General features: G+C 42.5%; 1 protein-coding gene across 1 annotated transcript in view; it reads right to left on the reverse strand.

Moving 5' to 3' along the window:
- Positions 1-9,472: 9,472 nt before the first annotated feature.
- The window catches only part of sema6bb (sema domain, transmembrane domain (TM), and cytoplasmic domain, (semaphorin) 6Bb), a 70,678-nt gene continuing 64,121 nt past the window's right edge, over positions 9,473-16,029 (reverse strand). The window contains 1 exon segment of the mRNA XM_017031337.2: positions 9,473-10,700. Coding sequence (XP_016886826.1) covers positions 9,805-10,700 — 896 coding nt within the window. The 3' untranslated portion in view covers positions 9,473-9,804.

Raw genomic sequence — 16,029 nt, forward strand, 5'->3', positions numbered from 1 at the left:
AAGCAGCAGTTCGGTTTCACACTCAGGTGAAGTACTCATGATGCACTTTTTACTTTGAGAGTTCTGATAGAAAAGTTCGGATAAGGTCAGAAGGATTTTCACTTTGTCTTTGTGGATTTATGATGACTAGCCCAGGATGAAACTGTGGTATTGTTTGTGACAGGAGTGGCAGAAAAGTATGTGAGGGTCGTGCGGAACACTTACAATTAGAGATATCTGTTAATATTGGCCGATTAGCATAATTATGAAATATCGTTAAGAATCAGAATATTGAAATGTGTGAATTCTGCCACAGAATATGTGATGCGAGCTAGAAATAGTTTTGGGGGGAAAACGACTGCGTGTATCGGTTGATATCGGCATCGGAAATTAAGTGTTTGGACAATATCGGCAAAATGCTATTATCGGACATTGCTATTTACAATGCTATGTCCTTGCTTACCACTAGAATTCTGTGTACCCCTTGGTACATTAGGCTCGACTAGACTAGACTAGACTAGACAAACGTCTTGAACGGGATTACCAATTTACCAGTACAGTACTATTGACGAAATATATTGTATGTACTGTACAGTGTGATACTGCTAAAATGCTCAGGTAAGTGTGGTGTCAGTGACAGGAGGTGCTGTACTGTATATCAGGGCCGTGGGTCTCAATTTCATTCTTCCCAGGGTTGATGGACTTTAAGACAGGAAGAGACCTATCACAGGAAATAATCTCTGACGGCCCGGAGACCGCTCGGTTTTCAATTAATGCAGGCCTCATTGTGTTACAGCGGTTCACCACTGAAGCTAATCACCACGACTGGGACTGACACACTGACACAAATTCAAGTCACAGTACACGCACTAACCCATGAGGCTCTGAGTGATATTTGCATGTGATGTGTTTACGGTGCCGCCAGTATGTGAATGCATTACTTTGGCTCTCAGCACAATCATTACTGAACTGAAGAGACCGCCCGTACATTATGACCGCCCAGAACCTAGCCATCATCTGGACGTGTGTATGTATTAACGATACTTTTACGCATCCGCACTGACCAATGACCCAGGTCTCCATGGACACACACAGTTGCATCACCGATGGTGCAGTCTGACAATGCAGTGGTAATTTAAGTGTCACAATGGAAAATGAAAAAAAAAAGAAAGAAAAGAAAACAGAGGCAGAAAAAAACATCTTTGTGTATAGGTGGTCGCAAGAGAGAAATACGTGTGCAGGTTATTGGGCGAGTGATTGCGGCCAAAGTGGGCATTGTGCTGAGAAGGAAGTGGAATTGGGACAGGAGACCTCACAAGTAATTCAGCATTCTGCTCCACTGACCCAATAATTTCTGACATCTATTAGTTGACGTGTGTTTTCTGACTCATGTAACAGAAAATGTTAGGGAGGAACCTTTTTAACTAACGAGCTTCAACGAGAGACTAAAGGCAATAACTAACTAAAAAACACACGCAAGTATTTCTTTCACCGTTGACCAATTGATCATCATTAAGACCATTTTCCTCTTATCGGACGTTATTTGTCTACTATTGTGGACTAACTATCAGATTATGGTGTAATTCAGGAAAAATGGCGTCATTACACAATCTCTATTTTCTCTTTTGTACTTCCCCAATACTATCTATTCTGACGTAATGGGCTAATTGGTTCAAAACGATGCATTACGTTATATTATGTTGTTATTTTGATCTGCTTTGAACTGCTGCAGTAACATGCTTTTTGTCGACGACTATTTGGTTCATTATCGGAGAACGGATCCATCCTGTTCTGGCTACGTGCTAATAATCATCTATGCTAGTGTGTACTGTATATCATTGTTTCCCAAAGACTGGGTCGCAAGAGATTTATTTTTGGGTTGTCATGCGTCATGTTTCCCAGGAGTTTACAAATAATGGGTCGCGAAGGTTTGGGGCCCCTAGAGAAAAACTGAACATCAACTAGTGATGTTTGAATCAAATGTACCTCATTTTACTTACTGCTGCGTACAGTTTTCCTCCAGCCCCTTCCTGTGTCCTGCTATGTACTTTGTATCCATAAAATCGGTTCTACACATAAAGTAAATAGCGTGCTAGAGGTCTGCGACAGCTGCTAATTACTTCCAGGAGGGGAAAGGTTTTCTGGGGTTATGAAGTGAGTAAAAATATGTGGTCAGCTGAACATAAAAACAGAGCCGGTGTTGACATAGTCACCTAAAGCGAACTGGTGCTCAATCCTTCCCTCATTTAAACCTCACATGTACATACCATACCATATATAGTAGGGCAATGTGTCTCTGGTGCACCAATCCTTTTAAATGATCAAATACAGAATTTCTCAATTACGTGGTAAGTGACCTTGTCTGTACTCCAGCTAAGTATACTGTGTGTTGTGTTTGTCCTTGGCCTCAGTGTGGAGCTAATAAGCTTCTAACTGACCTTGTAGGGGAGTTCACTGGTTGTCCTTACAATTACACTATTTGTCTGTCGGTCTATGTGTCTTTGTTTTTAAAAATATGGTGGATCGATCAGTCTGAAAATCCTCCCAATAATCACATTTCTCGGTCATGAACCCACTGTAGGAAGGCTAGTGGTGAGTCTCCATATGTCCACATGGCGGCACTCTGTTACCGCTTAAAATACAAACTCTGTTTCAACTGACTATTTTACTGTTCTCTCTGTGTTTTATTTTTCTTTTCAAGCGAAGGCCGATTTGGTAATATAAGAAGATAATCGCTTCATTAAAGTAGTTTGACTTGAATTTTATCGGTATCTAAAGCAAGTGGCCACAACACACGGTTATACAAAAATGAAAAATCTCATTTCACCTCGGAGAGATGTTTTTTTAACTTAAACCAATGGTAACACTGACCTCTAGTGGTCAAGAACGTTACTGCAAATAAGCTTCTGGATTTCTTGTGAAGGATATACGTTTAAACCATTACAACTTGGTTCAAACGTTAGTACATGACTATCTGGAAAATTATTATTTTAGGTCTAGTCTTATTTTAATATGTATTTTATTTTATCTTAATTTTTTCTTTATCATTTTTCATGTTCCAATCAGTTGTCTTTTTAATCAACTCTTTAACCACTCCACGAATGTGATAGGTCAGGAAGGAGGACAGTTACAGACAGAGGGAGACGGACAGACTGAAGGGTAAGAAAACTGTGAAGATGAAAGGTGACGTATTTTTGTGGCAGTATGAACTGGGATGCAAAAATAACTGTGACATTAACTTTGAAAAAACGATTCCGACTCCGGTTTTTTTAAACAGAGCAACAGCACCTCCTATTGTCCAGTACAAATAATGCAGCTCTGCTGTAAACAGGACGCATTTAAAGGAATTGCGTATTCGTTTTGATGAATATACTACTCTGCTTAAACATAAATGACCAGGGACATTTCAAAAGTCCCTACTATTAAATTTCAATGTTAAAGGCACAAAACAAACACAAACAAATAATAGTAAACCATGGTGAACAAATAAAGAGATGAAAGAAACAAACTGAGTTAATCAATGCGTATACATCTCAAACCTTTTTAGTACCAACAACCAGTCGGCCGGTATCAGCCGTTACTGCGGACCGTACCGTAATACCGCGCCATCCTTGAAGGATCATTATATTTTCAAAATAAAACATCTTTTAAACTTTATTCTGTGAGTATCAGAGCCTGAATGACCTTTGACCTGTTGTTTTGAAACATTGACAGATTATCTTTGAATGAACAACGTAAAGGGATATGACTGGATTCTTTTTGGATGAAGTCAATTAGTAAAATTGAGAAATACGTGCCCCCTGATGCAACTCATAGATTTGTACATTTTAAAGTATTTTTCTACCTCATCAGTCCCTTTGACACACCAAATGCCCTTCCTGACACCCCCACTCTGTTTCTATGCTAATAATAGGTTTTTCTGTAACAGCAGATCATCTGCAATAATGGGTTTTTCTGTAACAGCAGATCATCTGCTTCCAATGCTAATGCTAATGCTAAATTTCGAAGAGATTTAACGAATCACCCGCAGGACATCTAACATTTAACAGAACTGATGGTGTGCAGGCTTAAACAGCAATAAAACTATAATCCGTGATTGGGTAATGCATCTTCATTTGTTTGTTATTTATATGCTCAATGCAGCGGCGTGACTGTTTATACAGTAACGCGCTACCGCTCCAGGGTCTCATTATTCCATGAACGCTCTGGTCTGTGAAGTCATGCACTTTCACAGTTGCCTGTTCGAACAGGCCTCAATAAATGAACAGACTACAGATCGCAGTTTTTATTGCAGTGCTGGGTAACGTTACAACTTCTCTGGAAATGTGAATCGTAATTAAAACCAAATCACAACAACAGTGCGTTCCATGAAAAGATTTAGGTGTCAGTTGGTGATGGGTTCATTAGAATAAGAAAGTTGACTCCATATTGTGGGACAGGCAGAGCTCAGGACAACATGGAGGACGGTGAACCACCGCTCGGGGCGCGTGTCCGCGTCCGCGTCGTGTTTATGTGCTTTTTGGAATCGTCCCGTGCGCGCATGCACGTGTTGCTTCGCTTGGCTTGCACATCGACAAATGGGTTTCTTCGCAGAGACACAAGCGTACGCACGCTGGCATGTAACTGTACAAATTCACATGTGGCTACGTCTGTACACGAACAGAGGCTGTGTGGTCATGCAGCTACGGCACTTTAATTACATGTAAGCATCGAGGTTATGTACATGTAGTAGGAACGCGTGGTGTTTTCACGTCATGACGCCGCACCCAAGGTCGCTCCCAGGGACGAAGGTCGTAGGGCTGCAGGGTTTGGTGTGGGCTGCATCTTCTGATGAGAGCGGGTCCTTCACAGTAGCAGGAGAGTAAGAGTTTCTATCAGATCTAAGGCCTTTCCTCAACAACCTCTTCTAGATCTTCAGCATTTAAAGAGACTGCTCACAGAACTTGTCAGCACAGCAACAACAACAATCATCACGGTCGCCCGGCTCGTCTCCACTCTGCTGTCCTCACTCAATACACAATCATAATTCCATAACAATTCCAAACCAATTATTAAGCACAAAACAATTGAGGACAAACACGGCAGAATGATCAGTGCAGAGTAAACACATCTACAACTTTACAAAAAAAAAAAAAAGGAAAAGTTTTTCACCGTTTTTGTGCTTTTTTTTATGATTAGGCCTTGAAGAAATTCAGGGTCTGGTGGTGGTTATGTGTGTGTGGGTCACACTGTGCAAAAAAAAAAAACATGACAAAAGAAGAATGTAGTAAAGGAAAGCACGTTAGGATTTGAGTGCAACTGTAGAAAAAAAAAACTAACAAAAAAGATATGGTTTGAAATCAAAGCGTGGTTTGTGAATTTCTTTGATTTCTGCTTCTGTCACCAGCTCATTACTTTTTCTCTTACGCTTAAAAAAAAAAAAGAACAAAAATGGAAGGAATATAAAGTGTGCATCTTTATTGGACTGGGAAGACAAAGCCACGTCTGAAAGCATCAGAATGAAGACATTTGGAAGGTCTTCGTGAATTTAAAAGGATTTTTAAGGGTCAGGTCTTGGTTTCAGGATTAGAACAGGGTTGAAGTTGTTGAAGATATGGTTAAGGATTGCCATATTAATGGTACTATGCCACGAAATGCATTGTGTCTGTTCACCACAGGACGTAGATTGTGTCAAACATATGGCCTGCTGGCCAAACTGACCCGTTAGGGCAGAGGTGTCAAACTCATTTTGGTTCAGAGCCCAGATACATTCTGATTAAATGCCAAGTCTGCCGGACATAATTACCTATAAATAACAATAACTCCATGATTTTTCCCTTTGTTTTCAGGCAAATAAGTACAAATATATTAGAAAAAAATAATATTAAGAAATATTTGACAAAACATTATTAACATGCAGTGCATTTTTTTCACTTTCCACATTCAGTAAGCGGACCGTATGGAACCCCCGAGTGGGCCGGTTTTGGCCCGCGGGCCGTATGTTTGACACCCACGCGCTAGTGGGTTCAATCTGGGCCGTTAGATTTTTTAAAAGTGAAAAAATGCACAGACACTTCATGTCGATGATGTTTTGTCAAATGATTTTCCACTGAAAAAGAATATTTTCGAATATACTTGTACTTGTATTTGCATTAAACCAAGGAGAAAAACGTGGACTTTTTGCTATTGATAGGTAAATGTTATGATTGTACTGGTCCGGCCCACATGACATCTTATCAGGCTGTATGTGGCCCAGATACAGACAATTGTAAGAAAGTCATGTGATGTCATCCGATGAATCGAAAGTGGTATTTTTTGTCTGCTGACATTGGTTTGTTGTATTTATATGCTTTTTGGGTGTGTCCGTTAACAAAATTAACCACAAAAAACTGATTTGTCGACATGTCGATGTAGCAATAATCGGCGCATCCGATGAATCGAAAGTGGTATTTTTTCCACTTCCGATTGGCTAATGCTGACATTTTTCTCATGAAGTGAACCAATAGCAACAATCCCTTCGTAAAACATGCGGTAATCTTACTAAGGAAAAACATAAGAGGCTACATGATCAGAGGATCCTCGTGTGGTCAGTCCCGGAGGATGAGACCATCACAAAGCCAAGAATAAATAAGTCACTTTAGATACAAAGATCTGACTGGGAGCTGATGGAACAACTGCGTTATCTTCTTTAGCAAAAGCTACAAAACTGGTGATGTCATTAAAATTACTCGTCTACTCGACGCCATCCATAGTGGTGAAAAAGGACCGGGACGGTGGCAGGTTCCCCGCTCAGGGCTTACTTGTCTGCAGTAATCAAGTCAGGGAGTCATTAAACCATTAGAGAGATGGAATATACTTTGCCTAATCAGGCATGTTGGGTAGAAACAGTGTAGGAGATGCAAAGGGAGGACAAGGCTGGCTGAGCACAACATTATTCATACAGCAGAGACGGAGACAGCTATGTCCAGAGACGAGGGGAGACAAGGGACCTCGCTCACTCCTGTCAGGGAGTAACGTGTTTCGCTACACGCTAATGTGAAACGTCGTCATTGTAGCAACATTACAATCAGCTGCTCGTCCTCCTCCTCTGTCTTTGTTTTCTGCCCGGCAACTTGAGTGTAAAGACATTTTTAGATTTCAGGATCAAAATCCTAGCAGCCAAATGTTAGCAGGTATTAAATATCTGGTGTCAGCCACATCCTCGGTTGTTGATTGGCACTTCCTGTGAGAAATCTGACGGCTGAAAAAACTTTTTTTTTTCCATACAATTCAACATTACAGATAAATTATTGTGTAATAATTCTCCTGCTACACAATATACCATAAATGCTATTGTTTCAATAAACCAGTGTTCCTCAATTATTTCTGCCACGCCCCCTAGGGGACAGAAGTTCTTTCACACCTTTTCATGCGTATTTATTCTACATACAATCCCCTGATTATCAAAATAGATTAATAAATTGAGCTACGCTGCTGCCATCTAGTGGCTGGAGGCTTAGATAGCACGAATAAAGACAATATGCTGAAAGTCCCCTCTCGCCACCCGTGACACTTCGCTGCACTGGAAACCGGTGGGCCAAAGCGCAGAACACAGGACCAAACTTGTGCACATGCGCAGTTAGGTACATCTCTTGTTTGCAAATCACTGCCTCAACTGTCAATAAATCAAGACATCGGCGAGGGCTGCCAATTCACATAGCAGCTGTGTGTTTGGGTATTTATGTGTTTTGACCCACGGACCACATGTTTGACACCCCTGCTCTGAAAAAACCTACATCTTAGTATGAAGGCAGTTTTATGATTGGTGTATGTGTAAAGAGTCTAAAGACAGTGTTTATGAACTTCAAAACAAAACCTTTGACCTTTTGACCTGGCTATTTACCATCTGCCCCTTCATGACCAATCATGGCCTTCGAATCTCCTTTTCCCCTTTCTCTGGGTGATGCTTTGAATATCTGGTGTGGCATTTAGTGGTGTGATGGGGGACAATGTTATCAAAGCTATGCCAATGTCAGACAAAGGTGGCTGCACACATGAATAATTCAAAAGAATACAGAAGGCTGTGAAAGACAGGGAAATTAATGAAAGCCGGTTTTCCCACTCAATATGAGTCACACAATCAGTGATAAAAACCCTAAGAGACTCTTAGCGGCAGCTGACAGATAGAACACTGACAAAAAACACTCCTGTGACCCAGATGAGCCAGATGAACTATCTCTGAATCTGCATTTCAATCTCGAACGAATAAAGAGGAAAGAGATGGAAAAACATCAGAAGACAAAAGAGTGAAAGAGTAACTCCACACCCAAGTACACGCACCACCATCTGTTTTGATCCGGCTTTTGTTGGGAGACACGGCGAGACCGAAAGGGATAACGTCACAAGGGATGACCATTGTGACAGCGAGCAGCGTCCCAACCCCTGGCCTCGGCACCGCCAGCTCCGCCCCCGTCCTGGCAAGTAGCACTGAGAGCGTTGCCCGACCAAGACTCGGTTGGTACATCTCACTTGAGGAAAGGCAGATTCTGTTCTCTTCAGTGGCGTTCTATTGGACTGCAGATCTGGTACAGGTCTCTGACTCTTAATGGCGATTTGTTGGTGCAATCTTTTCAATGCGTCTGAGGCACAAAGAGGCTCAGTGTTGGCAGAAGAAGCTGAATGTATGTCCCAGGCGGCCGGGCCTCATTGCCTCTGTTAGACAGTGAGACAGCCACAGTTCACATTTCCCACTTTTAAATGGACTGTGGAGCCCAGGGAGGCCTCGGGTCAGGTCAGAGAGACCTGGGCATACTGAGAAGGGAACAGAATGGGAGGAGGGTGAGGGGGACTGACATAAGCTTTACAAGACTATACTGAGAAAACAGTGATAATATGAAAATATCTCATTGAACTGGCTTAGTCTTCATTTTTTAATATATATATATATGTATATGTATATATATATATATATTTCTCGCTTTATCATTATTGCTCTCTTCCTCTTCATCATGGCTCTATCCAGTGCTGCATCTGAGGTACGAAGAATTTCATCCCTTTAATAATTAACCCACACCTCTGATTGATAAACACGTGAAGAGACACACAAACACACACACACACAAAAAAATATATGATAAAATCCACCGAGCTCTCTGTGACGGCTCACAGAAAACCTCAGTGTTATAGTTGTTCTTCACAGTCAGAGAGAGGACACCGGGGTGGGGGTTATTGGGGGGTTGTTGTGGCCTCTTCCATTTCGACAGTAAGAGACACAAACACACTGAGAGTCACTGCTCTCTGGCACATCTTCAATACATCTTAGTCCCACTCTGGAATCACAGATAAAAGCACGCTGTTGTCCACTGGATGCAACTGACATAACACGACAACAAAATTTCAAACTTAAAAAAATATCTGTAGTGGCGAATCCGTAAACACCGTGGCGGAGGAGGGCAGGGAGGGGGGGGGGCTTTCACATTTGACGCTAAAAGAAAAACTGTCTTTTTAAACGAAATTTCAGTGTCTTTAATTTAAAAAAAAAAAAAGAGGACTCGCCTTCCTTTGCACTGCTCCCCGTGTGGCGCTGTTTGCCCAGTGATATCAGCTGCGGTTGTACCACAAACGGAGCGGAGCTCCTCAGATTGAGTGCAAAGGAGCGTAGATGTGAGGACAGTGTCTCTCCTCAGCTTCGAGTCTCCTCTTTTTCTTCTCTCTCTCTCTCTCTTTTTCTCTCCATTCGGCTGAATGATGTCATCGGACATTAAATGACAGTGAGAGAGGACAGACGGGGACACTTTGGACCAGGACTGTGGGTCTTTGGGGTTGACTTTTTCCAGTTTACAGTTGGAGGGAATGGCACACTTCTCCTCACTGGCCACTGGGGGGGCACTCTCCAATGTTCTTACCCAGCAGATAGCTGAAGTCGGGCAGATCTCCCAGCCGGCCAGACCCATGCATGTCTGGCCTAATGAGCCCTTGGCGCTGGGAATGATAGGGTGCTCTGTTGTTGCTGTAGTTTAGCGCCTCGTGACTCCATCGAGGCTCTCCATAGTCATTGTGCGGAGTGGGAGCAGAAACCACCCTCCGTCGGTCGGGGGAGTCTTGTGGCGTCACAGGGTAGATGTATTCTCCAGCTGAGTTCCTTATGGTGCCACCGTGACGGCTACCACCGTGATCTCCTCTTTGGGTGGCTAGAATCAGGTAGCGTTGTCGCTCTGAGTGCAGGGGCAACACAACCTCCCCTGGGTCCTCTATCCGGACTATTCCCTCGCCTCCGCCGCCCCCATGCAGGAACTTGGAGCTCAAGTAGATGACGGAATTATTTGGGCATGTCCCTACAGTGGTGAGGAAGGTCTGGCTCTGGTCCCAGTCAGTGTCGGAGAGAGGCATGCCCCTTTTCTGCTGCAATGGCGTCTGCTCCGGGGTTGGCAGAAGCCCGGGGTCCATGTCTCCTTTAGTCCAGCCGTTCGGCATGACAAAGGGGTTGTCTGCCTGTGAAAGTCGCCTTTCACGGCCACTGGTTCTTGTCACACTCATTACGGAGCCACTGTGGCCATGTCCCAGCATGCCCTGCTCTTTTTCGCCTTTGCGTTTGGCAGCATTGGTTCCCGAGCTGCGGGCGTGGCGGTGGGTCATGATCCAGCACACCATGAGGCCGGAGAGGATGGCTCCCGTTGCGAAAGCTGAAATGGCAGATACCACCAGCAGGTTTACAGACACCAGGCCGTCAGGTTCCTCAATAAAACTCTCTTGGAGAAACATTCCTGCAAAAAAAAAAAAAAAAAAAAGAGACTCTCAGTCAGTCAGTTCACAAACTCCAAACAGTAACAGTATTTTATTGAACATGTGGGAGTTAACAAATGGCTACTTCCTCTCCACAGTGCGTGGGTGGAAAGGATTGTAGGGTTTCCAGCCAAGGTATCTGCACCTAATTACCTTTCATTATCTACACAAAGTGGAGGGTCATTTTAATGGCCGGAAAAGCCGTCCATCTTATTAGGATTCATGGCGGAGCTCAACCTCAGCATGTTTTACCGTTGGCCTTACCGAGCGAGAGACAATGTGCAACAATACCGCTGGCAAATAATGTGAGCCTTGAAATTCTGTTTTTCTGTTGATGTACAGCAGGGGGGGCAGTTAGTAGATCAGGATCTATCAGTAGATCGTTCAGTAGTATAAGTCTCACCAGCCAGCTAGAGTGCCCTCTAGTGACCGTTAGTGTGAAAATAATGAACATGTACATTTTCAGTGCTACAGGAGTAGCACACCAGATAAGATCATCGGAGTATAAGTCACACCTGAGTATATGATGGAAAAAAAGTTGCAACTTATAGTCTGGAATATACGGTAATCAAAATGAATTCTGGCTTCAGAAAAGCCAGCCGCTGATCTACTTTATGTGGTCTTTCTAAGAATAAAAAAAAAGCATAACAGAAAGAAAAATATTCAGAAAACATATTCAACAAAAACAGTGAGGAGAGAGTGGGGACTTGATGCACGCTTTGAAAGAAGAGGAGGTAATGGGCCACAAGCAAAACCCATCAGACAATCACAACGGAGTGAAAGCCAAGGAAGTAAGGCAGAGCAGACAAACTTGAAAAAGCTACAGAAGAACGGCACAAACAAAAAAAATCACTGGTGAAAAGATAGAAAAATATATATTAAAACAGCCAGAAAAGTCATGTTGAATGAAAAGTCATTTGGGGTAGTTGAAATGCAAACACCATCTTATCCCTTGATAAACACCACTCCAAAAATATCTTTTGTAAAATTCTCATGCCCGAGTATTTGTTTTAGGGTCAGCTCGAGGTTTTCTTCTGGATTCTTTTAAAAAAATCCCAGCCCCTCTTTCCCACAGGGCCTCTGTTCTCCTTTGACATGCTTCAGGAGTCACTTTCTGGAAACCAGTAACAAATGTATTACTGTTACTATGACTCAAGTTGTCAAACATAAGCAAACAATTCCTAAAGTACAGACTGAGTGATCCCTAAAACTACGGGGGATAAAAATAGAGAGCAAACTGTGTTCTTTTATTCATCCAGACACTTGATCATTGCCAGACTGCACAGCTGGATGCAGCGTCACCGTAATGGCCTTTGAGCATAACTGCACTTTATAAAATACGGAGGACTCCGGAACTACAGTCCCCCTGGGATACTTCACTGATTAAATATAATGAATGTCGACCTTTTGAGCCCTTTCCAAAGTTTTAAATAAACATTTGCCTGAATTTGCTTCTCTCTTTTTGTGGACAACAACACGCGACTGTTGTGTAGCCAAGAATCGGCTTTTGGCAACACAACCAGTGGCTATTGCTCGTACGAGGCCTTGTTCTTTATTATGAGATAAGGAGTTAGTCTGATGAAAATACAGTTTGGCACACAGACGCTTAGAAGAACGCATATTGGTGAAAATTAAATTTTTCTTACATGCTTATAAATACTGATTATTGAACGGGGTGTCAAACATACAGCCTGCGGGCCCTGCAATATACTGCAGGGGTGAACAGGGGTGTCAACAATACAGCCCGCGGGCCAAAACCCGCCCGCTAGGGGATTCAATCTGGCCCGCTTGATGGGCTTTGAAAATGAAAAAAATGTACAAACTCTTCATGTTGGTTATGTTTTGTCAAATTATACTTCATTAACTAGAAATACTTTCAAATATACTTGTACTTATTTACAGGAAAACAAATGAGGGAAACATGGACTTATTGTTATTTATAGGTAATTATGTTATGATTGTACCGGTCCGGCCCAGGGAGTTTGACACCCGTGCTGCAGAAGGTCAACAACACATATTTGACCAACAGACTCAGTATCAGGATTCTAATTATAGGTTTAAACAACTGTTATTTTCCATTAATGCCCCCTTCTTGAGTCTACCGAAGCACTGCAGGAGAGTCGGCAGTGCTGACTGAACCGTACTCAGATACTTCACTGATTAAAAACATGCTAATCTCTTTTAGATCATTTCAAAAACGCCTCTTAATTGCTTGATTTATTTTGGGGTTCTAATAAAATTTGCCATCACACCATTTACTACAACTCCATCTGTTTGTAATTTTAGCTTTTTAAACTGAGGTTTGCGTAGAGGGTGAGTGAGTCTGTCGAGTAAGGGAAATATGTTTTGTTTTTTTTGAAATTTCTGAATGACACTGAAGTCAACTGTAGACCACAGATATAGTTTTAAGTCTAAAATACAATTGTTAAATATATTTATAAATATAAAGAGGGCCCTCTACTTATGTTGGAGTTACGTTCCTAGGGCGCAACGCAACTCGATTTTTGCCGTAAGTCACCCACATACGGTAACACAGTGGTATCGTAACAATCTAGGACACAAAAACATCATGGTCTGGAACCCCAGGATTCACCTCCTGGGCAAGAGCGAATCCCGGTTAGGGCAGTAGTGGACTCACCACCTGCAGGAAGGTTCAGGGGGGTTGGTACGGTGCAGTGTGATTTGGGTGGTGACCCAGTAACAAATAAGCGGACGGAAATGGATGGATGGCTGGGCTACGTAACGACGAAACACCTCAGGTCAAAGCTATGACAACATGACCGGGAAAAAAAAGGAATCTAAAAATTCTCCGCTAATTCAAAAGTTTAAGTCCTTTAAGTCCCAGGTTTCCCTTTGACAAACCTCTGGAGTACCTCTCTGGGACACTGTAGTCTCTAAATAATGTATGTATGTAGTGCTATGACCTAAATGTATAACATAAGCAAACCCAGTTCTACAAAGCAGGCTACAAATAAGGGCTAAAACGATGAAAATGTTTTAAAAACCAAAAGCAACTGTTTTGTTTTAGTACTGACAGTAGATCGTTGCCAGACTGTGGGGACAAAGACATCAACAGTATCAGGGCCTTAAAGCAGAACCACGCTACATGACCTGGAACTCCTCATCAATCCCTGGCTGTCTACTCAGCTTGGTCGTACAGCTCTGTAAAACGTACCGTGTGTTCTTACTCACAGACCTTCCACAGACGGAGAGATTAATCAACCGTCCTTGTTGCTCAATCAATTTCCTTTTCACCATTAATTAGTCCCTTTTTTTTTACAAATTCAATACCCTCAGGGATACAAGTGGACACAGTCCTGCTAATTAATTATGTGACTCGCCCACTTTGGATAAATCCCTCTGAAACCCCAACATGACATTTTCTCGCCATGGATCTTGTTCAGTGTTCTTTGTGAGTTGTGTTTTGTTTGTTTTTCTCGACGACAATCTCCATTTATCACAGCCTATGTTTAGAGTGTAATTGCCTTAGAAAGGTAAAGAACGATTTTCATCAGGATTATGTAGCATTTATAAAAATCACTTAGTGATTTTATGTAGAGCAGTGTTTTTGGACTAATATTACCTTAGTTTACTTCTTTTATTTCAAAACTCCAACTCCTTCCCAAAAATGGACATCATCACAGAAAAAGAGCCTCGTGATAACACCCCCCACCCTTCCACACCAGTAACCCCCACACACTGACATAAACACTTTAGGAACTACTGATATACTCTAGATTAAGGATGAATGCTGTACTGTAACCCATGTGTCAAACTCGAGGCCTGCAGGCCAAATCTGGCCCACTATGTCATTTTTTTGCGGCCCACCAGAGCTTCACATGTCTATGGGTATCTTAAGGTCTGTACTAGTGTACTGCATTGTCAAATTCTGTCTGTGTGTGTTTGTAACATATGAATGATAGGTGACTGACAATTAGCCATTGCTATTTCCAATTTTACTCCAAATGAACAGTTAGCATCGACTACATTTCCTTCATTATTTGTGTAACAATATTCTTATTAGTTCAGCCCACAATTAAAACTGGGTTTAAAATTTTGGCTCCTTGAGTTTGACACCCCTTAGAGTCTGAGCTTAGCACTTGCTTAAAATTACAGATGTCCAATATTAACTTTTTGCCGATATGCCAATATTGTCCAAACACTTAATTTCCAATTCCGATCTCAACCGATACCGATATATGCAACCATTTGCCCCCAACACTGAGGTAAACTTCTCAGGACATACAAGTGATTCCAGAACGTTTGGCAAAACCCAGGCATTGAGTTACCAGGTTTTCATTCTCGGAAGAAAAAACAATAACGATTCTTACAGATATTACATAATTATGCTAATATCGGGTCGATAATATCGGCTACCTAATATTATCAGACATCCCTGCTTATAACGTACTGTACTGTTGACCTCTCAAATGGCAAAGTCTCAAGTATCACCCCCCCATGTGCTAATCTTTACGAGCTAACCTGTGGCACAAACCAATAAGTACGATATTGGTTTGTGCCACAGCACAGCATTAAAAATGCTTTACGAGACGAACAGAACTTCTCGTGTAACGAAAGAGGAGGTGAGATGAGGTGAGATGAGGTGTCCGTGTGAACTTTGGAGTGAGCAGATAATGGGAGATATCGAGGAGAGGCACGAAGGTCAGCAAGGATACACATCCGTGAGTGAAAGAGCCGCCGGTGAAAAGGTGAAGCCGAAAGGAGCAGAGGTAGGTGAGGTGAAGAATCTGTGGGTCATCCGTCCAATAGGAACAGACAAGTGCAGAAAAGAGGTCAGGCTGAGTGGAAGGGATGGAGAGAGCTGTCAGAATGATGATGAGTGACAGAATAATTGAGGCATTATTGAAAGGGGAGCCTCTTAAGACAGCGGTAAGTCCTGCCACTGTCCAAAGGCTGCAGCTGGACATGAAGCTGATGTATTTTAACTGACCAGGACGGGCATATATTAGAAATGAGTCGACCAGAGTGAGATGTAAGGTTGGACAGTCCAGAGAAGGTTCACCTCCTGGCCAAGATCGAATCCCGGTTAGGGTGGTTGGTACCTTCTAGTGGACTCACCACCTGCAGGAAGGTTCAGGGGGGTTGGTACGATGCAGTGTGATTTGGGTGGCGGTCGTGGAGACTGCCGGCCCCCGTGACCCGGTAACGGATAAGCGGATGAAAATGGATGGATGGTTGGATGGAGTAAATATTTGAATTCCAAATGTATTCAATTAGTTCCCAGAGTGATCGTGATTTTCATTAGGGTAGGGTACTTCTGATCACAGGTGTACAATTCAACTACTCTCT

This window comes from Cynoglossus semilaevis, chromosome 2, assembly GCF_000523025.1.
Source record: "Cynoglossus semilaevis isolate Cse_v1.0 chromosome 2, Cse_v1.0, whole genome shotgun sequence".
Taxonomy (NCBI): domain Eukaryota; kingdom Metazoa; phylum Chordata; class Actinopteri; order Pleuronectiformes; family Cynoglossidae; genus Cynoglossus; species Cynoglossus semilaevis.